At 38.6% G+C, this 22,984-nt stretch overlaps 1 protein-coding gene across 1 annotated transcript in view; it reads left to right on the top strand.

Annotated features, from left to right (window-relative positions):
* Nucleotides 1–22,984, top strand: part of Aff3 (AF4/FMR2 family member 3) — a 544,092-nt gene that overhangs the window by 372,295 nt on the left and 148,813 nt on the right. Inside the window, exons 8-9 of the mRNA XM_008845867.1 lie at nt 693–729; nt 11,638–11,689. Coding sequence (XP_008844089.1) covers nt 693–729; nt 11,638–11,689 — 89 coding nt within the window. The remainder of the gene's footprint in view (nt 1–692; nt 730–11,637; nt 11,690–22,984) is intronic.

Here is a 22,984-nt window from a genome sequence, read left to right as displayed (position 1 = left end):
ACAGCTAACAACTGTCCATAACTCCAGTTCTAGGGGATCTGACAGCCTCTTCTGTGATCCACGGGCATTGCACGAGATGGGTGCGCTTACCTACATGCAGGCATAGCACTCATACACATAAAATAAAAATAATAAATAAAATATTTTTTAAAAAGAAGAAAGTGAAGAGTCAAGGATAGAGGGAAAGGACTAAACTACTGATACCACTCCAACAATAATGAACCTCCAGAGCATCATGTGACCCTAACGGAAAGGGTCACATACTGTGTATGAAATACTCAGAATATAAAAGTCAATGACACAGATAGAATTTGGGGACAGGAGTGAAGGGTGAGGAGATGCAGCTTAATGAGGAAGGGATTTTTGATGGAATAATGGAAATACTTTGCAACTAGTAGAGATGATAGTTGTACAACATTGTGAACACACCACTTAGGTTTTCATTTCCAATGTTTATTTTGTATTATGTGACTGTCACCTCAGTGAAACAAAAATAGAAAATAAGTGATTGTCAAGTCTATTCCCACACTGTTTAACAAGCACATTCATGTACATGTTTCTCATGATAGTAGCAGGTAGAGGTAGGAGCAGAGAATGGATGCTGAATGGCTGGTTGTGTATCCTATTCTCAGATTTGGCTTGTAAAATCAAAGTAAGAAATGTAATTGGTATATCTTGTTTTTTTATTTCAGGACTCTCAACTTGTATCCTCTGGACACAATAATCCAAGTAAGAAAGTCTTTTCTAAAAATTTATGTGGAGGGGGTGCAATGAGGGGTTTAACAGAAAGTCACTGAAAGCACTTTATCAAGTGAGGAGGAAAAAGAAAAGTCAGTTTTGGTCACTGCCTAAATAGGGCAGACTCACTGTGACCCTGAATGCTCCTATTCAAGAGAGAGGAGGCCAAAACGTGAATTTGTATATTTCTAACTGATTCTAGAAGAAAAGAACATCATGTTTCTTTGGTCCCTAGTATATGTGAAAACAAAGTTTTTTAAGTCACTTAATGAGTTTTCTAAATTAAAAGAAAATGAATAGGCAAAGAAAACCAGTCAGACGACTTCCCAATAAATTAACATAGACTCTGAAGAAAAGTCACACTTGCTAAATATACTATGCCCTCTTCCAGAAATAGACAGGCTAGGCTAGGCTGGGTAGGAAGTAGTTTCCTTTTTGAAACTGTGGCTAATGAAACACATGAGCTTTGTCATCAAAGAGACAAACACTCCATGAAGTAGAGTTTTAATTCTCCTATTTGGCACTAAAATTGCTATTAATGTTGTCTGGGGCATTAAAAATGCATAAGCTACCCTGTTCATGTCCTAAAACCACACTCATAAAGCCTGGGCTTTGTCGGTTTCATGAGCAGCCAGTGAGCTGGGAACACCCTTTGCTAGTTAGAACGCTATAGTGATAAAAGTCACTCTGAGCTAATATGTCTGTGACACTGAGGTTCATCCACTGAGCATCTGTGAAACAATAGAGTTTGAGGGGAAAGATGTCCACACGGTGTACTGGGAAGCCCCCCAAATTTATGCACAGATAAAGATCAGAGGCAGGGCCAACAGCACCATGGCACAGAGAATCACTTATCCCATCGTCTGTGGGTCTTTCAGGGAACACAGGCACCAGTGAGGGATTTTTATAAGAATTCTTCTATGACAAGTTTCTTGGTACTTAATAGACTTCTATTTTATAATATTAAGGAATTAAATATGCCATTGTATGTATTGTGTATATTTTATTTCTACATATTTAAAGTTGTGAGAATGCCTGTTTGGGTGGCAGGTTGAACTTAAGCACGTCCTCCTCTCCCTTCCCACCCAACGACTGTGAAGCTTTGTAAATGGGGTTAAATCTGCCCTGAAAACTAGAAAGAATGCCATCAGCCAGCCAGAAGTTTAATTGGGTTTCTGGGAAACAGGCCTCTACCAAAAAAATATTTCTGAGCAGCAAAAGTTATAACCTAGACAAAGTAAAGAGAATATAAAGTTATAACCTAGACAAAGTAAAGAGAATATAAAGTTATAACCTAGACAAAATAAAGAGAATCAAAGAGAAGTAAGTATTTGGGGGGGGGGGGCGGTGCTTGGGAATCCCAGAGTAAGGTCTGCTTTCAACCCCAGCAGAACAGGTGTGGATTGCTGCACCAGACACCTGCACCATTCCATGTCCCTCCCCTTGTCCTCATGCTGGCTGATGCTCAGATAGAGCTTTCTGTCTGAATTGCTTTTCAAAAAGCTCAATAAAGGATGATCAGTTGACTAGAACTTCTAGAGAGAAACAGGATAAATCCCACGATAATGCAGATCTTCAACGTGGACATAAATAGGTGCTGGAAGAAGAGTCACCTTTTCTCAGCAGCTGAACTGTCCATGGATTTTGCATAATCAAAGTAAAGTAGCTCCATTTTTTAATATTTTATTTATAATTTTTATTTTATGTGTATGCGTGTATTGCCTGCATGTAGGTAAGTGCACCCGTGTAGCGCAATGCCTGCAGAGGACAGAAGAGACTGTCGGATCCCCTGGAACAGGAGTTATGGACAGTTGTTAGCTGCCATGTGGGATTCGAACCTGGGTCTTCAGCAAGAACAGTCAGTGTTCTTAACCGCTGAGCCATCTCTCCAGCCCCCAGTATCTCCCATTTTGATGGGGGAACAGAGGGAGGTGTTGGACCCACCCCTTGCCTGGAGGCCTCTCTTTTCTAGTGAAGTTCCAGCCAGCACACCAGCCTTTCCCCACAAGCAATAGGCTTGCTAGAAAACTCCATCAAGTGTTCTGACATGAAATCCACATGTTATCTCTGTTAACTGACCTGTTCACACACATGCACAGAGTGAACACCAAAAAGGAGGAGTGGCCCCAGGGGAAATCTAGGTAATTCAAGGCAAAGAAAAGGGAAGGTTTGTAGGATTGCTATTTTCAAAGATTTGAGATCATGTTAAATAAAAAGAGCAAATAGATTGATAACAAAGAAGTAGCTGCTGAATAAAGGAATAATTAACAATTACAGACATGGCCAATAAAATAAAAAGTAATAGAATTTCATAAAAGCAGTAGGTAATAGATAAAGTCTAAAATCTGGTGTATACAATTGAAAAGCTTTTTGTTTTGTGAAGCACAGATGGAAACATGAAAGGAAATTTAGATAAAGAAAAATGAGTCAAGGTAGCAACGTCAAAGTCCAGCTAATGCACGTACTAGAAAAAATGGGAGGAGAATTACTAATCATCAAAATTAATAGCATCCCCAAGAAAAAGAGCAACTCAGTCAATCAAAAACACTTCATGTAACTAGAAAAAAGAGACCATACACAAGACACAATGGTGGTCAGGTGTTAGAATTTGAAGTCTGGAAAATGAGTCTTTAACTTGCAGAAATATAAGAAAAGAGAAAAAGTAGTAAAGAGCAAGAAAATCTGAAGAAATACTAAGTTGGATTTCTGGAACTGAAAAAAATAAAATGGAAATTTCCTTGTACAGGTTTAATAATATGCTAGACGTTGTTGAGCAGAAGACTAATGAATTGGAAAAGTGAGTTTAAGAAATTATGTTGAGGCCGGGCGTGGTGGCGCATGCCTCTAGTCCCAGCACTTGGGAGGCAGAGGCAGGCGGATCTCTGTGAGTTCAAGGCCAGCCTGGTCTACACAGTGAGTTCCAGGACAGCTGGGGTTACAGGGAGACCCTGCTTCAAACAAACTAACTAACAAACCAGCTGCAATGAGAAAAAAAAAAAAAAAGAAAGAAAGAAATTATGTTGAAAGCAGAACAGACAGGCCAAAGTGGAAACTAGAACATGGAAGTTAAGACACCGAGGAAAGGAGGCCAGAAAGTCTAACATGCATCTAACTGGAATTCCTAAAACAGGTAGAGAAAAGGGCAGTAGTGGAAGGAGTCATAGTTGAGAATTAGCCAGCATTGAAGCCTGACCAAAGGTACATGGTAGTCAATAAATACTAAGCAGGATAAATAAAAAGAAATTTGCGTATCGACTTTATTGCAGAATACAAAGGACAGGAATACTTCAAAATACCCTTTAATAAATTCAAAAGGGCAAAAGAAAAGAAAAAGAAAAAACCCTCAAGTCTGGAGAGATGGCACAGTAGTTTAGAGCACTGGCTGCTCTTCCAGTTGACTTGGGTTCAGTTCCCAGCACCCATATGATAGCTAACAACCATCTATAACTCCAGTTCTGGGGATCCAATACCCTCTTCTGCCCTCCTCAGGAATAGTGCACACATGGCACACGTATATTCATGCAAGCAAAACAAACATCACATAAAGTAAAAATAGATCAATTTAAAAAGAACAAGCTACCAGTTGACCTCAATACAGCAGTAGTGAGAGCCAACCAACAGTGAAATTATAACTTCACTCAGCTGAGGGAAAATAATTGTCAAATGTGTATTTTGTGTCTTGAAAAAAAATAATAAATATGACATTTTCAAACAGAAGCTGGTAGAGCTTGCGACTAGTACACCCTAAGAAAATGAAATTGTAAGAAAAAAAGGTATACTTATTTGGGAAGAAATATGAGGGACAAGTAGGATTAAACAAAGATATTAATGGGAAAATATTGAACAATATTGATTATATGGAAAACATTGTTATTTTGTAAAGTAATAAAAATTAAAATATGGGGCCAGCAAGATGGCACAGTTGGTAAAGGTGCTTGTTGCCAAGCCTAACAACCTGAGTTTGATCTCTAGTGCCCATATGGTAGAAGGAGAGAACTCCTATAAGTTGTTTTTTGACCTCCACACACATGCCATGGCACGCCTTTAATTCCAGCACTAAGAAGCATACTACTTAATGTTTAAGAGTTTATAGCATTCCCCTAAAGATTGGGTGAAAGCACCAGTTCAAGATCGATCCACCCATATCAGAAATCCTTGATCAAGTCAGTAACTAAGAAAAAGTAGGATATGTTCATTGGAAATGAAAAATCATAACATTTCTTCTAATGATGGACTCATGTGTATATTAATAGAAGACTGGAAAAACCTACAGGTGGATTACTGCAATAAGAAATTTTAATAATGCTTTATACACAGTCAATTGAATTTTCCTGATCAAAATAAAAGGTGGGAAATGCAGCTTAAAAATGACACTGGCATCAAAATTTATAATTTTCTAAATAATAAATCTGGCAAAAACATGTAAGATTGCAGTGGAGAAGATTACACACTATTGAGAAATACTAAAGATGACCTAAATAAATGAGTGACTACCATCAGCAGGTGGATTAGAAGGTACAATAGTGTGAAGATATAAGTTCTCTCCAGTTGATCGGTAGATTCAAAACAGGCCAATTTAAGTTCAAACTTAATGGAAATTGACAAGCTGATTCTCAGATTTCTACAGTGAAGGGTAAGAATAGCTAATGCCCACCTGAAGAGTGAGGTTGGAACCCTGTCTTACCAATATAAAAATATCAGAGCTAGGTAATGAAGGCAACAATAGACAAATTAAGGAATGAAAATGTGGGTGTGTCCAATACACAGAAACTGGACTCCTACTAGAGAGTGAATCAGGCGTCTCATCCCAGAGTACTTGGTATGGGAGAAAAAATGAAATTAATTCTTATCCTCTACCATAAACAAAATTTACCTTAGGTATTTTTTTAAACTAATAAAACACACTTTTAGAAGACAGTGATAGCACATCTTTTATTATTTAGGCATATTATTTGTGTTTATGGTGATAAAAAGCTACTAATGTTTTTAGAGAATAAAGTACTTTAGTGATAAAAAATTTAGCATTTTTACTGAATTTTTGTGGTTTCCATATAATATAATTTGGTGACATTTATATCCCCTCTCCCACCCACACCTCCCCACATCCCCCCCCACTGATGTCAATATACTCTGTCTGTATAATAAAGCCTATAGAGTCTATCTTGAATCCCCATATGTTCTCCAGTGTGGGTCCTTCCACTGGAGCTTGCACAGGACTTGTGCATGCTGTCACCATTGCTGTGAGTTCATATGAGTAACTGACATGAATAAAAACTTTTTAAGAAATGACACAAGGTGGGGGGCTGGAGAGATGGCTCCATGGTTAAGGGTACTTGCTACTCTTCCAGAGGACCTGAGTTCAACTTTCAGCTCCCACATGGTAGCTCACAACTGCCTGTAAGTCTCACTCCAGGGGATCTATGCCCTCTTCTAGTTCCTAGAGGCGTCTGCACACATGCACATGCACAGACACATACATACACATAAACAAAAATAAAATAAATCTTTAAAAACAAAAAAGAAATGAGCCCACGCGTGGTGGTGCAACCTTTAGTCCCAGCACTTGGGAGGCAGAGGTAGGTGAATCTGTGTGAGTTCCAGGCCAGCTAGGGCTACAAGGAGACCCTGTCTCAAAAAGACTAAAAAGGAGAGGGCCTAAATTTGCTTAAGAACTGTTGTATAAAATTACAAAAGCTCAAAAAAAATTTATAAAAATTAATTTAAAAAATAAACGAAACAAAAGAGCAGGTACAGAGTTTGTACCTCATTAGTACTTAGAGACATGCCAATATCACAGTGAAATTTCATTCCACGTCAAGCTAGGAAATAATGTTAAAAGTTTGAGTGTAAGTAGCTTTAGTTTGCATATTGAGTGGTGTTCTGTATTCCCTGAGGGAGTGTTAATTTGGCTACCATGTTAGGATTCCCTGGTAAAGCTGGACAAAGGGAACCCTGTGTCCAGAGTTCCTAATGTATCTAGAAGAAAAGGTGTCCATGAATATTTGCAAATGTATTAAATCTAAATGCTCACTACGAGTAGTATAGTACGATGTTCAAAACATGCACATGTGTACACACACACATACACACACACACACATACACACACACACACACACACACACACACACACAGTGTTGCACAGCAGTGAGACTGAGTAACACGAAAGCTACATGCATTGTGATGGCTGAATCTGAAAACAGTATCGAGTGTCAAAAGTATGTCTCGGAAAAACATGTGCAGTACATGGAAAGTGTAGGAATAACAGCAACCAAGAATGCAAACCCAGGTGGTAAAAATCTATCTGAAAAAGAAAGGGAAGGCTTAACACAGATTTCTCTTATTAGCTAGCTGCCAGAAGGGCTGGAAAGAAGACGCAAGCCACTGGGGGCACTCAGGAGGCAGCTAGATTACATTTTCGCAATGTTTAATTTCCTGGCCTGGAAGGTATTTTCACATTTGGGTCATTTTAATTTTTTAAAACGATCTATACTCATTTCAGATGCATATGCATTTTTATGAATTAACTGTGCACAGTACTTAACAATATTTTGGAAAGGCCTAGCCTTTTCTTGAGGCAAACTAACCCACATTGTGATGGAAGGGAAGAGTCAAGACCATGTGACATAAATGCCAGGAGCATTTGCCTCATGCAGTATGAGGGGTATTTCCTTCTGTACAGGTCAACTCTTAACTACTTTGTTTTTCAATATCTGATATTTGTATTATGCTATAAATGCTCATTATTGGTTTATATGTTCCCTAATTGACCTATACACAAGTCAAAGATTAAATCATTGACTAAATCAATGTTAATGATGATGGCTCATTAATAGTGATTGAACAGAATATAGGTATTTTAAATCTTAGCAATGTAAAAATAAAGGTATAGTTCCTTATACTTCAAAGGGAAATGTTGGGAAGAAAAGATAGGTGCCTGAGCCTGTTCCCCCTATGTAGTATAAAAAAGTTGATTAATAAGAAATAGAAGATTATGCTCTGGTTTTTCTTCAGTTTCTATAAATCTTTCATATCCTTGGGAAGGAAGAAATAGTAAATATACTTGAAGTTAGACATACACCTTATAGACAATGAAAGTAATAATTGAACCAATGAAAATTATAGAGGTTTAATAAAGATAATAGATACTGTCTAGAGTAGATACATCTAAATAAAAAAATAGTATAGTATTTAGAGTAATAATTGAAGGACTAACCAAATTTAAAACAAAAGCAAGCAAAATTATTTTTCTTTACTGCTCAATTTCTCTTTTCCCATGAACATGAATTACTTGTAATATAGTTATGAAGAAAAGTTACAGCACAGCTAAATTTTCCTCTGCAGCAAAGTTCAACATAAAACACTTCTATTTTAATTCCTTTTTCAAAACTCTTCTCTAGGACATTGCTGTTGGCTACCATGATACACCAATGCACTCAGTGTGTTGAAAGTGTGGGAATTACCTTTTTGAAGTCTGTACACCCACCAGGCAGAATACCAGACATATATGTATAAGTCCTCGGTACATTTATTGCTAGAAAGAAAGCTATTGTAATATCTTAAGTGGTGTGTTGGAGTCATCAAGCTATTTCAAACTATATTGGACTCAGTAGTGACTGCATCTTAAAACTCTGTTGAGCTGACCCTAGCCCCAGATTCTTTTGTTTTCCATGTTAGTGACAGAGCATCAGAAGACACATGTGTAACTGAAAATACATGTATAGTATACACATAGGCAGATGAGTAGGCAGGTGATAGATGAGTGGGTGGGTGGGTGGATAGATGGATAGATGGACAGATAGCCTACAAGATGGCTCAGCAGGTGGCAGTGCTTGCTGCCAAGCCTAACAACCCAAACTTAAACCCCAAGATCCACATGGTAGAGAGAACCAACTCCCACAAATTGTTCTCTGACATGCCTGCCATGGCATGCATGGTCCCCCAAATAAGTAAATAAAATATAAAGCAGAAAGATGATAGATAGATAGATAGATAGATAGATTCATAGATAGATAGATAGATAGATAGATAGATAGATAGATAGATAGATTTGTATAGGCACATATACATTTGCACTATCTATATGACCACACTGTACCTAAGGCCTGTCTCTTATACCCAGCTTGTTAATGAGCAGTGCAGAAAGGGGTGGTGACATCCATTATGAAAGAGCTGAGATAGAGAATGACTCCCAGCAGTCCTCTTTGTGGGATGCAACGAAACATCTTCCGATCACCCAAGTAAACTCATGCTGAGAACTTTCTCCTTTACCTTGGTCGCTTTCCCTTGGGTCCTGGCAAAGAGGCTATGATTCTCTGTGGCATATGCCCTTAAACATTTCAGATTACCTTCAGAAATTGCATCACCTAAAATTTCAAAGATGTTGAGGGTGAATTTGCTTTTTTTCTTCCTAAAAGGCAAAACAATAAAAATTGTGATTCCTGTCTTAATCCTGAACTTCTTTCCCCAGAAAGGTTAATTCATCATCAGCACTGACATTGCTGAGAGTACTCAATTCAGACTTCATATGAATGTTCCATTTGGCCCCATGCTGCCCCTCCTATTTGCCAGAACCTATTCTGTTTTCCCTGTTGCCACAACATAAGTGCTGCTAAGAGCAGAGATAATCAGCTGCAGCTTTGTACCTATGCTGAAGCCAGCCCATGATGCCTGCAGCCCCCACATCCCATGTGCAATCCAGCCTGCAGTCTCTCAGCCTGCAGGCTACTTTGCAGCATTATTGGTCAAGGTAAAACGTTTATTCAGACATCCAAACAAGGTCTTCCTTTACCTTATTGATTCCTTGTTTTCTGACATAAATTGTTTGGAAATGTTTGCTATCTAGCACTGCTGAGCCTGCTGTTTTATATTCTTGATCATAATGGTATATTGGTGTAACTGCCGGCAGCTTTATCCTGGGGAAAGTAACCAGTTTCTCTAAATTTAGGGGAGGAAGAGGAGAATCAATTTATTTGAGAAAAATCAAGCCCTCATTTATTTTTGTCTTATATAATGCAGGTGCTGTGGCTCTCTATTTTGGGATTATAGCAGGAATGATGGTTGTTCTTGAAAAATGATTCTGGAAAATACTAAATTAGATTATTTTCCAATATGCAAGACAGTTAACCAGACCTTACATATTTCCTAAATGATCATACCACAGCTCTACCCAGAAGACCAAATTCTAATATAAACATAAGAGCATTACAGCAAGTGTACAGCCTGTTGCATTTAATTTCATCTGAACATGGCTTCACTTGAGTGGGGCCCTGACTAGTCAGTTTGGTATCAACATACATTTTGTGGCTTTTTTGTTGTTTTCTCCTTCATGACAGGTTTTGAACTCAATGCCTGTTCCTTATGGATGTTTTGCTGCAGTAGACACACAATACAGAGTTATATCTGATTATATACTATCTTTGGGCTTTAGACTGAATGTCATTCCTATGGGTGTTCTGGTGCAATAGACACCCAGAACAGAGTTTATATCTGAGATGATATATATAACTATCTTCTCTTTCTCACAATTGTTTAATTTCCTATAAGAAAATATAAAGTGTCAGGGCTAGAGAGATGGCTCGGTGATTAAGAGCACTGATTGTTCTCACAGAAGACCCAGGTTTGATTCCCAGCACCCACATGGCACCAAAAAACTGTCCATAGCTCCAGTTCCAGGGAATCTGAAACCTTCTGATCTCCTCAGGTATTGCACGACATGGGTGCACTTAATATACATGCAGGCATTATACTCATATACATAAAATAAAAATAATGAACAAAATATTTTAAAAGAAAATATAAAGCGTGCTTTTGAGTTCAGTTTGTACCATATTTGGGGGATGTATTTATTATGTAATCCAGGAGGTCATTCCTAAAATGAGATGACTACAAGCCAATGTTGGCAGATGACATATGGAACATCATACCATGGTTAGCACTTAGACGAATGAGACTAAGGAGCAGCAGAGGATCCTGGAAGGTGTCAGACCTGACTTGAAAGCACAGCAAAGAAAGATACTGCCACCAGGCCCACTTCCTGCAACTCAAAGCTTTCTGTGGAGTTTGTTCAGTTGTTGGCACTGCAGTGTCATCAGTACCCAGATCATGAGCACCCCTTCCCTTTCCATCCTCAACCATCAGGAAATCCAGAGAAGCTTCTTCCAAAATGAGGATGCAGGTTTCAAACTACCATTTGGTCCAGGATTAGGGATTACCTCATGCCTGTTGTGAAAGAATTTTCCCTTAACACTTGGGATGTGGACAGCTTCCAGACTCCTCTAACTAAAACCCATGAAACCCAATGACCACATCCCACAGAATTTTTCTTTTACTTCCCTCTTAAGATATTTAGGAAAGATTTCTGGTTTACATCCTCCTAGTCTGCTGTTACTTGGGAGCCCCAGAACCTGCTGCTGGAGTTCTCCATAGGGTCTAATTCTTGTAGATGTCATGACTACAGCTTCAGTGTTCTGTAAAACCCCCTTCCCCAAGTTCTCATTCAACATTTGGCTTGTACTAGCAGGAGGGATCAAAGTTCAGAGTGCTTTGGATGTACAATGCTAATGAGTATATTTCCTTCAACTTTCTATAACATGTAGTGGAAATAAACTGATTCCATCTGTAAGATATTTATCTTCTGGCAAGCTCTCCACTCCACGTCTCTACTTGTTTGCAGATAGCTCCTTGGTACCTACTCAAGGCTTTGTGCCTGGGCAATTGCATTGCAGAGGCAAAATTATTTTTCACATTTGGTTCTCAAACAATAAAAGATGTTTTAAAAGCCTCCTGCTGCACATTTTGAAAGCTTGTTAATAGGAGCATAGAAATACGTTTAATCTCTCTTAAATCTTAAAGACTGCAAGACTCATGTTGGTATTTTTTTCTCCACTTCCTTTTTAAGAGAAAGGTGATGCGGAGCCAGAGAGTCCAGACAATGGTACATCGAATACATCGTAAGTGTCTTTCATGTTTCTCTCTCAGAGATGACTGTTCTTTAATACACCTTATAAAATGAAACAGTGCAAATATCTTGTAATAGTACTGATCATAATGGAGGGAGACCCGTGGTTCTCTTTTTACCTAATGCCTTTTTAAATGCTTTCGGGTGCAGATGCATTTTAAGGTTTTATGCTTCAGCATAGAAAAGGAATCTTGAAAATGCAAATGTTCTTTATGAAGTAGAAATAGAATAAGACTTGATGGAACGTGCTAGGGGGATGAAAGTTCGCCTTTTAAAATTTGACTGGAGACTTTAAACACTGTCATAAGATTTGTCGAATTTTCCACACAGACTGGGGGACATTCTACCCAATATACCTGTGAAGTACCCATGTCATTTTAAAAGCCTGGCACCTGCAGTATCTCCTCCGAAATACGTGAAAAGTACAGTGATGGTACCTCTGCAATCTCAAGAGCTTGTTTTTAAATAAAGCACTTTTTTAAAGATGAGAAAAGGCACTTATAAAAGGAGCTCCTTGCTCAGTGGTTTATCATTTTTCTTACTTGGTATTGAAAAAAATTCACGTTTGTAAAGATTAATATGATGCCAAATTGATGTAACAGGGCCAGGGAGATAGCTCAGTTGATAAAGTACTTGCTCTGCAATCATGAAGACCTGAGTTCAATCCCCGGTATACGTACAAAAAAAAAACAGACACGTGACCCACACTTGTAATATGTACGAGTTCTGGGGAGGTAGAGATCAGCAGACCCTTGGGGCTCACTGGCCAGCCAGCCTAGCCTACTTGGTGAACTCCAGGCCAATGAGAGACCCTGGATCAAAAAACATCTGAAGTACCAATATTTAATTATAATAATTAAGAAGCGAATAAATGACTTTGTTTTGGCTCCAAAGGCATCAGTTACTTTTTAAAAATGTTTATTCTTACCACCTTCAGGGAATGAAATATGTTTTCTTATTGTCAAACAGACCTTGCGAGTGTATCTGTGCATGGAACAGTGCTTTTATTACTAATCTTTTAAAATGCTATTTGTTAGGAATCAGTTTGTGGTACAATACTAAGTTCTTATTTTGTGTAAGATGTTTCTATCTAGAGAGCTACTCTATCTTACACAGGATAGCTGTATGTTTTTATAATAGAAATGGCTATAGGTTTGTTGTTCTCAGGATGTTGCCCTGAAATGTCTATTTTCATTGTTGAATTTTCTCATGAAATACTTTTAAATATGACTGGTCTTAGATTATTAAATAGTGCTAATGTTTTTTAAATGTATTGTAGACTATAATGGGAGAAGAGTTTTAATGCCATCTGGAGGCGTTCTAGAGAACTGAAAAGGGTAGAGTCCCTGAAAAAGTTAGTTTTGAAAAGGTTGAACATTCGGACTGGGTGAAAATTTATACAACTAGAATGTAAGCTGTTTTGGAGTAAGTCATATTTTTGCTTGTTAGTTAGTAAAAGCATTAATTACTGTAGAAACAGTCTTTCAAGTTCTCATTAACAAAATTATTTTATAGACACGAAAGAACATAGAAAATATACTGGAAAATTGTTTGCATTTATACTTAATTTTACATATTTTCAAATAACATTCAGCAGGCACTGATTTTTACCAATGCAGCTTGACATGCTGTTAATGCTCTCCTCCCTCCTTGCCTTACGTATTTCTAAAGCGTCCACTCCCTGAAAAAGTGGGTCTCCACTGCTCCGTGCCTTATTATTATGTGCAAAAATGACCAAATTATGCGAGGAGCTACATTTAAGCCCTCTGGAGGTACAAAATTACCCCACATCCCTGCCTCTCCAAGCAAAGCAGTGCTTATCCACCTGCCTCATATGTTACCTCTTGAATTACAGATAACAAAAATAAAACCTGAGGTTGCAAGGAGCTCTTAAAAGTGAGGAATTATGGACTTGGAATCTCTCAGAGCCTTTTCACAGTCATTCTGTTATGCTTAGGTGAGAGGAACACTGTGTGATAAATAGCTTGAAAATCAGGATGCATTAGACCCAGGTAGCATTGACATTCTTGTAGACAGTATTAAATGCACATACTTACACACATATGTGCATATATATACCTATCAATACACATACATACATGTATATTTTTTTTAACTTGATTACCTCCATAAAGATCCTATTTCACAGGGCATGGTTGCACACACCTTTAATTCTAGCACTCAGAAGGCAGAGGCAGGCAAATATCTATGAGATGGAGGCCAACTTGGTCTAAGTAGTGAGTTCCAGGCCAGCTTTGGCTACAAGGAAACCCTTCCCCAAAACAAAAAGATCCTATTTTCAAACAAAGTCACATTCTGAAGTGTTAGTTATCGTCTGAATAGGAAGTATCCCGCCCAGGTTCCTGTCCTAGTTCCCAGCTGGTAACACTATTTTGGAAGGCTTTAGAAACTTTAGGAAGTAGAACTTAGTAGAGGAAGACAGTCGCTAGAGGAGAAATCCTTAGAGGTACCTTGTCCCTTTCTCTGCTTCTTGTCTACTCTGAAGTGAGAATCTTCTCTGCCACACATTCCCACTGCCATGAAGTTCTGCCAAAGCTCATGGGGCCAAGAAGCTATGAACTGAACCCAGGTGAAACTGCACCAAAATAAACTTCTCCTCTTTAAAGTTTGTCCTTTCAGGTATTTGGTCACAGCTATATAAAAATGACCAATACATTACTGGAGGTTAGAACTTTACTATATGATTTACAGGGGAAGGAGCAATTCAATCCGTAACACTAAAGTTCAGACTTAGGAAAGGGAATGATTCTGAATCAGAATTTAGCAGCCAGCAGAACAGAAACATGAGTGTACAGATTTCAGAGGCTTGGACAAAGGGAGAGAGCTTAAATAAAACAGATGCAAAGTTGTGGACTCTGTGGGACTGAATGGACTTAAATCGTAGTATGAAGTTGGTTCATACATAGTGTTGCACAACTATAATCCCTACGTCTTGGGACAAGCTCAAGCCAGCCAGGTATACATAGTGAGTTCCAGGAGGACAGTGAGAAGGCAGAGATAGAGAGCAAGATCCTGTCCATTTCCCAAAGAAGCATCTTTCCTCATTGTCCTTTAAAAACAGGATATCAATTATGATTAGTTTTAGACATGCATTGTCCAGTAGGACAGAGTGTCTGGGGAAATACCTGAGGATCCTTCAGGATTGATGATCCAAGGCTTCAAGAGATGAAAAGCTCAGTGCCATGAATGGACTCCGTTTTTTGGAGTTGATGACCAGGGAGGTCCCATAGACCCTCAAACAATACTGGCTATTGCTATTGCTCTTGATTGTCCTTCAGAACTTGACAGTAAGAGCCTATAGCTGAAGACACTACATATGTAAGTCATAGAACAAACATGGAGAGATCAGATTGCTGTTGACCCCAAAGCTTGATTTCTGCTTCCTAGCACTCTTGTGGCAGCATGCACAAGACCTGAAAAGGCCCAATCCAGACAAAATCCCAGCATGGAGGAGGAAGTAGGAAAGAAGCCCCAGCCTAGCTGAGGACATACTGGCAATTAATGTCTGCTGGAGAGGAAAAGTTAGCTTGCTTTAAGGGTGTGACACTGGGTAGGTTGACCAGGCTCTGGGGGATGGACCCATACCCAAGAGCATTTGGGGAATACAATTTAGCCTAGATAGGCTTTAAAAATAAATAATAGAGGCCATGAAGTGGGAAGTGGGGATAGGGAGGAGGGTGGATCTGAGAGGAGATGGGGAGGAGGTCTGAGTATGATCAAAATACATTGTATGAAAATCTCGAGCAATCAATAAAATGTTTAAAAAAATTTAAAGATGAAAGGAATAACTTAATTTTTACACACAACCAAAAAAAATGCCATAAATGTCTCTGAAAAATTTTCAGTTACATTAATGATGGAAGAATGTAGAGTAACTCCCCATCTGTTGCTATTGCAAAATTATTTGAAGTCTAATTTTTTAAGCAGAGTATAGAAAATTTGATCCTTGAAAGAAGAGATTTGTAAAACCTCTTTCCTCAAGATACTTCCCCATCTACAACAAAACAGCTAGAACTCAAGGAGAAAACCAACATGTGTAGTGGCTTGAAGTGGCAGAGGATATAGTTCCCAATTGTGAGAGTAAGTGGTAGTTAAGGGAGGATGTTTCATAAAGGAGAAAGCCATAGCAAAGAGATTCCCCAGGAGTTTTTTCTTTATTTTTTCTTAAGTATATGAATGCGTTACCTGCATGTATGTAAGTGTACCCGTGCTGTGAGATGGTCATGGAGATTAGAAGAGGGAATCAAATTCCCCTGAAACTGGAGTTACCAACCATTGTTAGTTGCCATGTGGGTGCAGGGAGTCAAACCCTGATCCTCTCCAAGAACAGCTAATACTTTAATGACTTCTGATTTGCATAGATGTGGGGAGAAAACCAGTGAGCACAATAGGAAGCAGTAACTAGAAAGCTGAAAATTAGCATCAGAGATTTCAACTGCTGCCTACTTCCTGCATCTGCTACCTGCAGAGTTGGGAGTTCAAATCTCACCCAAGATAGAGGTGTTAAGTAAATACTTAAAGTTTTCTAAGCCCAGAAAGATCAGACTTTTAAAGAGATCGCCTTTGAAGCCGGAGAGATGGCTGAGCAGTTAAGAGAGTGTACTGGTCTTGCAGAGGACCTGAGATAGGTTCCCAGCACCCAGATCAGGGGGACCAAAACTGCCTGTAACTCCACCTCCTGGGGATCTGATGCACTCCTCTGGCCTCCACAGGCAACACACACACACACACACACACACACACACACAGGCATATACACATACATATAATTTAAAATTAAGTATTTTTTAAAAGAAGTCACATTTAAATTTAGAGCAAATACAAAATATCCTGACAAGTGTAATACTAAGAAGCATCCACAAATTCAGACATCAGATAAAATAATTGCCTGACATGGAGTCAGTACTTTTTAAAAGAAGAAAACAGAATCTAGAATCTCTGTAGCACATTATCCACAATGTTTAGTATCTAATAAAAAATTAAAAGATACATGAAAACATAGGGATAATCACAACTTGTAACAGACTCCAAAGTGCTCTAGATTTCAGTGTTTGTCAGATAATAATTTTTTTAATATTTTATTATTTTTATGTGTATGTGTGTATTGCCTGCATGGTAGGTAAGTGCACCCGTGTCATGCAATGCCTGCAGAGGTCAGAAGAGGCCGTCGGATCCCCTGGAACTGGAGTTACAGACAGCTGTTAGCTGCCATGTGGGTGCTGGGATTCGAACCCGGGTCTTCTGCAAAAACAGTCAGTGTTCTTAACCACTGAGCCATCTCTTCAGCTCCCAGATAATAATTTTAACACAACTTTTGTGTCTGAAAATACAAAGAAAAACGTGGTCACCATTACTGAAAAGAACTAATCTCGGGAAAACACAAAGGATTAAGGAAAAACAAATGAAAATTTTGGAAATTATAAATACATCATTTGAAATGAAAGTTTTACTGGATGTTAAAGGAAGAACAAAAAAGACAAGACTAAGAAAGATATGTAAACTTATATCAGATCAACAGAAATTACTCAGTTACTAGGTGAGATGAGCAGAGCCTAGGTGAAATTAGAGTAATATCAATTAGCCTGATACGCTAATTCCGTGAATTATCCAAAGGGGAGTAGAGAGAAAATAAACCAGAAAACAGTACTTGAAATAATAATAGGTGAAAAAACTTTCAACTGAGTGAAAAGCAAACCCCAAATACAAATTAAACCACACCCTGGAACCACAGAGAGAACTGAAGTAAGCTTCAGAGGAAATGACACACGAGATACAAGGGAAATAATAACATAATTAAGTGGAGAATTACCATTGCAAACACAGACACTACAGTGCACTGTGAAAACATCCCTAAAGCTCTGAAAGACAAAAAGAGAAAAAAAAGAGGGAATGAACTATCAAGCCAGAACTCTTAAGTCAAGCAAAAATAGCCTTCTAAACTGAAAGTGAAATAAGTTATTTTTCGACATACAAAATCCAAGGGAATTCATTTGCAGTAAGTTTGCACGATAATAGATGACAGAAAATCTGTCAAGCTGAGTAGTAAAAATATCAGTTAGAAGCTCCGACATACAAGAAAAGAATAGACAGTCATAGGAAATGATAAATATATGAATGTATAAAAATTGCTTAATGTAAGAAATACACACTTTTTTTGGAATTTTTTGATTTACAAAGAAATAAAATATATGGAAAAATAGTATAAAGGGTGAGATTCTTACATTTCACATATAAGTAGACTGATGATAAGATAAAATTCATAGCCGGGCATGGTGGCACACACCTTTAATCCCAGCACTCGGGAGGCAGAGGCAGGCGGATCTCTGTGAGTTCAAGGCCAGCCTGGTCTACATAGTGAGTTCCAGGGCAGCTGGGGCTACAGGGAGACCCTGTCTCAAAAAGACCAAAAAAAAAAAAAAAAAAAAAAAGATAAAATTCATAGTGTAATGCCAAAGAAGTCATTATAAATAACTGCTGAACAGCAGCTTATTTAAAAATAATTGCAGAAATTTTTTAAGTGTATTAACATTTAAGATGGAGCAAAGAAAGAATAGAAACAAAAAACAGATTATATCAACAGAAAACAAATAGAAAAATTGTGAATCTAAATCTAGGTGCATTGACTACATTAAAGGTAAATGGATTAAAAATTCCAGTCTAAACGAACAAACAAAAAAGTCAGACTGGCCTATCAAATCAAGACTGCCAGGGGCTGGAGAGATGACTCAGTGATTAAGAGCACTGGCTGCTCTTACAGAAGACCCAGTTTCAATTCCTAGCACCCACATGGTGGCTAACATCAGTCTATAACTCCAGTTCCAGGGCATTCAATGGCCACTTCTGGCCTCCACAGGCTTTTGCATGCACATGATGTCCTTACATACATGCAGGCAAAACACACACAAAATAAATTGAAAAGCAAGGCTATCTACTTTCTATAGACTCCATACTTCAAGTTTAAGAACACAAATAGGTTCAAACTCTGAGATAAAAAAGACAAAATTCTGTTTGCACAATAAACACAAGAAAACTGGTACAGATGTAATTCTACCAAAACTTAATACTACCAAAACTTCTCCAAGATAAGGGGCATTATAATTATAAGGGATTAAAAAAGAGCATTTCATAATGCTAAGGTCAGTTAATGAAGAAGATATGATATTGTTTGTCATGTATGTCAAAATACAAGACAAAAACTGACAAGTCTAGCATCAGAGGAGATTTTTAACACGTCTTTCTTCAGCAATTGAAAGATAAAATATTAGCATTTAGGGGCTAGAGAGATGATTCAGTGGTTAAGAGCACCGGCTACTCTTGCAGAGGATCTGGGTTCAGTTCCCAGAACCCACATGGTGCCTATCAACCATCTGTAACTCAAATTCTTATCGTTTGGAATTGAGTTTTATGCAGGGTGAGAGACAAGAACAGTTTAATTTTTCTACATGTAGTTTTCTAGTTGACCAGAAACCATTGTTGAAGATGCTTCTTTTCTTCAGCTATAGGTGCTTGGACTTTTATCCACATCCTTGATTCTATCCCATTGATGAATGTACCTGTTTTTATGCTAGTATCATGCTGTTTTAATTATTGTAGCTTTGTAGTATAGCTTAAAATCAGTGATGGGTATTTTGAGTTCTTGAATTGCTCAGTATACTTTTGGTTATCCTGGTTGTTTTGTGTTTCCATGTGAAAATTAAGATTAATTATTCAATATCTGTGAAGAACTATATTACAGTTTTGATGGGAATTGCATTAAATCCATAGATTGCTTTTGGTTGGGTGGCCATTTTCACAATGTGCCCACTGGTGCAATAGTACCATGAATGCTATGGGAGTAACCAATTATTTTCTGATTGGAGTCAGTGCCCACTCCACAAGATGGAACCCATACCTGGCACCATTGTTGGGGTCAAGAACCTGTGGCTAGATAGGTCATAGACCCCAGGAGAGATTCTACCATTGTTGTTCTACTAAATAGACATAGTATTAAACTGACTCCTAATGACCTAGCTCTGTACCCACAGATGAGTGCACTTCTCAAACTTCATCAGAGAAGCTTCTACTTGCAGTAGATGGTGATTAACCCAGAGACCTAAAACTAATTAATGTGCAGAGAATAAGAGACTCCAGAGTGTTCAGCCCTAATGGGACATCTATATCACACCCTTCCCCTCCAGGTTTAGGGATCATCGCAGAAAATGGACGGAAAGAGTATAAGAGCCAGAGGATGACTACAGCAAAAGTGTTTTCTGGGAGCAGCAGGGCAGTTGTAATATGAACAAGAGCTTAAGCCACCACAAGCTTAAGCCAGACAAAATCCCCAGCATGGAGGGGGAGGTGGGGACAAAGTTCCACCCCTAGGTGAGGAACTATTGGAAATTGATAGCTGCTGGGAGAGACAGAGTCAGTTTTCTTTAAGGTTATAACCCCTAGTAAGTTGACCACAATCCACAGGAAGGTCCCACACCCAAAATTATTTGGGCAACACAAATTGGACTAGATGGACTTTAACAAAAAAAGAGGGGACACAAAGTTGGGTGGGTAGGGAAGTAAGGGTGGATCTGGGGAGAGGTGGAGAAAGGGAGATTAATGTGATCAAAGTACATTATATGAAATGCTCAATTAATAAAAAAATATTTTAAAAGAGAAGCTGAGGACTAGCTACAGAACCACAGTGAGGCTTCTTGAGTAATGGAAGACTGCACATATAAAGTTGGGCTGTGTAGCACAGATATGTGCATTTACCAAAGCTCATTGAATTTTACATTTAAGATCTACACATTTGGCTGAGGATGTAGTTCACTTGGTAAAGTACAAGCCTACATAATGCACAGGGTCCTGTGTTTGGCCCATAGCATCTCATAAACCAGGCATGGTGATTCATGCCTGTAATTCTTGCATTTGGGAGATTGAGGCAGGAGGAATAGAGACCAAAACATTCATCCCCAGTGACATAGTTCAACAGCAGCCTGGAATACATGAGACTCTGTATGGAGGCAGGGGGGAGACAATGAAGGAGATGGGGAGGAGAGGAGAGAAGAAGCAAGAAAACTGCATTTCCCTGTGTAGAAATTTTACAATGAAAAGAAAAGAAAAATACAAAGAATAAAAATATTTATATAACAGCCTTTCTACCCCATAATATTGGGTTAATAACCTATTTTGAGCACTTACCTAGACAAGCTACAACTCTTAGTACTTGACAAAAATCCAATTAAAGTCTGTATTTTACTGGCAAAAGAGTCTAATGTCCCTGCATGTAGATAGTTTGAGGTGACAAAGCCAAGAGTTGAACTCAAGAATCTGACCCTAGAAGCAAAGTTAACCACGGCCTCATTGCCGCCATCTCAAAGCCACATGTGTAACTATCTTGGGAAGGGCAAGCAGCACCTGAAGAGGACTTGGCCAACATGCCACTAAATAATTATCCAAACTAGGAAACTTCTAGAATAATGACAAATGGAGATTTCCAAGATCCGTTGAAAGCCACAATTAGACTAAGATCGCTGAGCTTATGGGGATTTCCCATCACTGAAGAATGTACACTCAAGACAAGGGCCAGTGGCTCAGGCATGATAGAGAAGAGATTGCCCTCCTGCATTTGCAAAAGTAACTGTACCCTGAAAGAATGAATAAAGGTGTTATCAATGGCCTTTATAAATCAAAGAGATAGAACTAAAGAGAAAGGGTTAAACTCCTTGGCGGGGGGGACAGAAGGAAAACAGTCCATTCATGTGCCTACGTTGCTTAGTAAAAGAGTTGGAAATTATTATAAGCTCAGACTAAACTGTAGCAACCATGATATGTTCCTTCTTCAAAAGTTAATATATGGAAAGTACCCATTACCATGCCTGCACTCAATAAATCATTGTTACTGCTATTATAATAGTATTTATGACTTATAAAAGCTAGAAAACAGCACTGTCTCTGCAGCTGATCAGAGCTTTATTAGAATTTTAATTCATTCTTTAAAAACAAATGTAGAAATTCGAAAGAGTTTAGGGTATTAAAGGCAAAAACTACTAGAAAACTTTTAAGGGCTTTCCAGTGAAGCCAGAGCTGTGACGAAGAAAGGTCCAGCAGTCAGCCTGCTCCAGAGATGTCAGCCAAATCAAATCTTCCCCAAGCCTTCCTTCAGAGGGCAAGAGCATCACCATCAACAAAAGCAAGTACATGGCTTTACCTCTCTCCACAGAGAATTCATACCCTGAAGAAAACTAAAGACTTCACCTCTGCCACTGACTTTTCTAAACCATCCTGCCAGGCATGGCCCTTGCTGACCAGGGGAACAGAGACGAGCCAGTCCTGATTTGTAACATGATATAAGGATGAAATTCCAGCTTATTCCTATCAATTAAAGAATGTGCTTTTGGCAGAGGCAGGTGGATCTCTGTGAGTTCAAGGCCAGCCTGGTCTACATAGTGAGTTCCAGGACAGCTGGGGCTACAGGGAAACCCTGTCTCAAACAAACAAACAAAAAAGTTCTTTTGAAATCTCCATGCTTATAAAATTATCTTTGAAAATGTGAAATATAGAAGAGGAAAAATTTTCAAGGGGAAAAGTTGGATGCTAAATATGTAAAGAAATTTCTCATTTACAAATGCATGTACATTTCATAGAAGGATTATACAAACTGGTCAGAACATAGTATCTGGATGTTGAGAGCTCAAAGTCCATGGGAAAATTGTTACCAAAAAAAGAGATGATTTTCCTGAGAAACTCGAAGCCATACTGATATTTATTTTGGCTGTAGTAATCTGTGTATAAAATGATGAATTGTGGCTGATCTCTCAACTTATGAGGTGTCTGTCCCCAAAGACCTCCTTTCTATATCTGTTTAAGTGATTTGCCAGGATCCTGCTAGCTAGAAAACTGAGTAAGCTAGCAGCAGCCCTTGCTGGAGAAAGTTGGCCAGATCCTGTGTCTCCCCATCTTAGACACCAAGTATGAAAAATGATCTAAAAGGGGCCCCCTTAGACCACTCATTATATAGATACCCAAACTAGATGGAGGCCTTTGAACGAGAATGACTCACCCAAGGGATAAAAAGGACCATCATGAGCATCCTGCATCCCATTGGAGGAAAAGAGATGCCAAAGCCATCCATTTTACCTAAGGAGGGAGGTCAGGTGTTAGGTCATCTTGATTCTGCTCTCATATTAAGACACAAGAATGTCAGTCAAGGGGCTGGAGAGATGACTCAGGGCTAAGAACACTGGCTGCTCATGCAGAGGACCTGGGTTCATTTCTTAACACCCACAACTAT

The sequence above is a fragment of the Nannospalax galili genome, unplaced genomic scaffold, assembly GCF_000622305.1.
Source record: "Nannospalax galili isolate Female #2095 unplaced genomic scaffold, S.galili_v1.0 scaffold182, whole genome shotgun sequence".
Lineage (NCBI taxonomy): Eukaryota > Metazoa > Chordata > Mammalia > Rodentia > Spalacidae > Nannospalax > Nannospalax galili.
The sequence above is the reverse complement of the archived record's forward strand: the minus strand, read 5'-3'. Positions and strand labels throughout refer to the sequence as shown.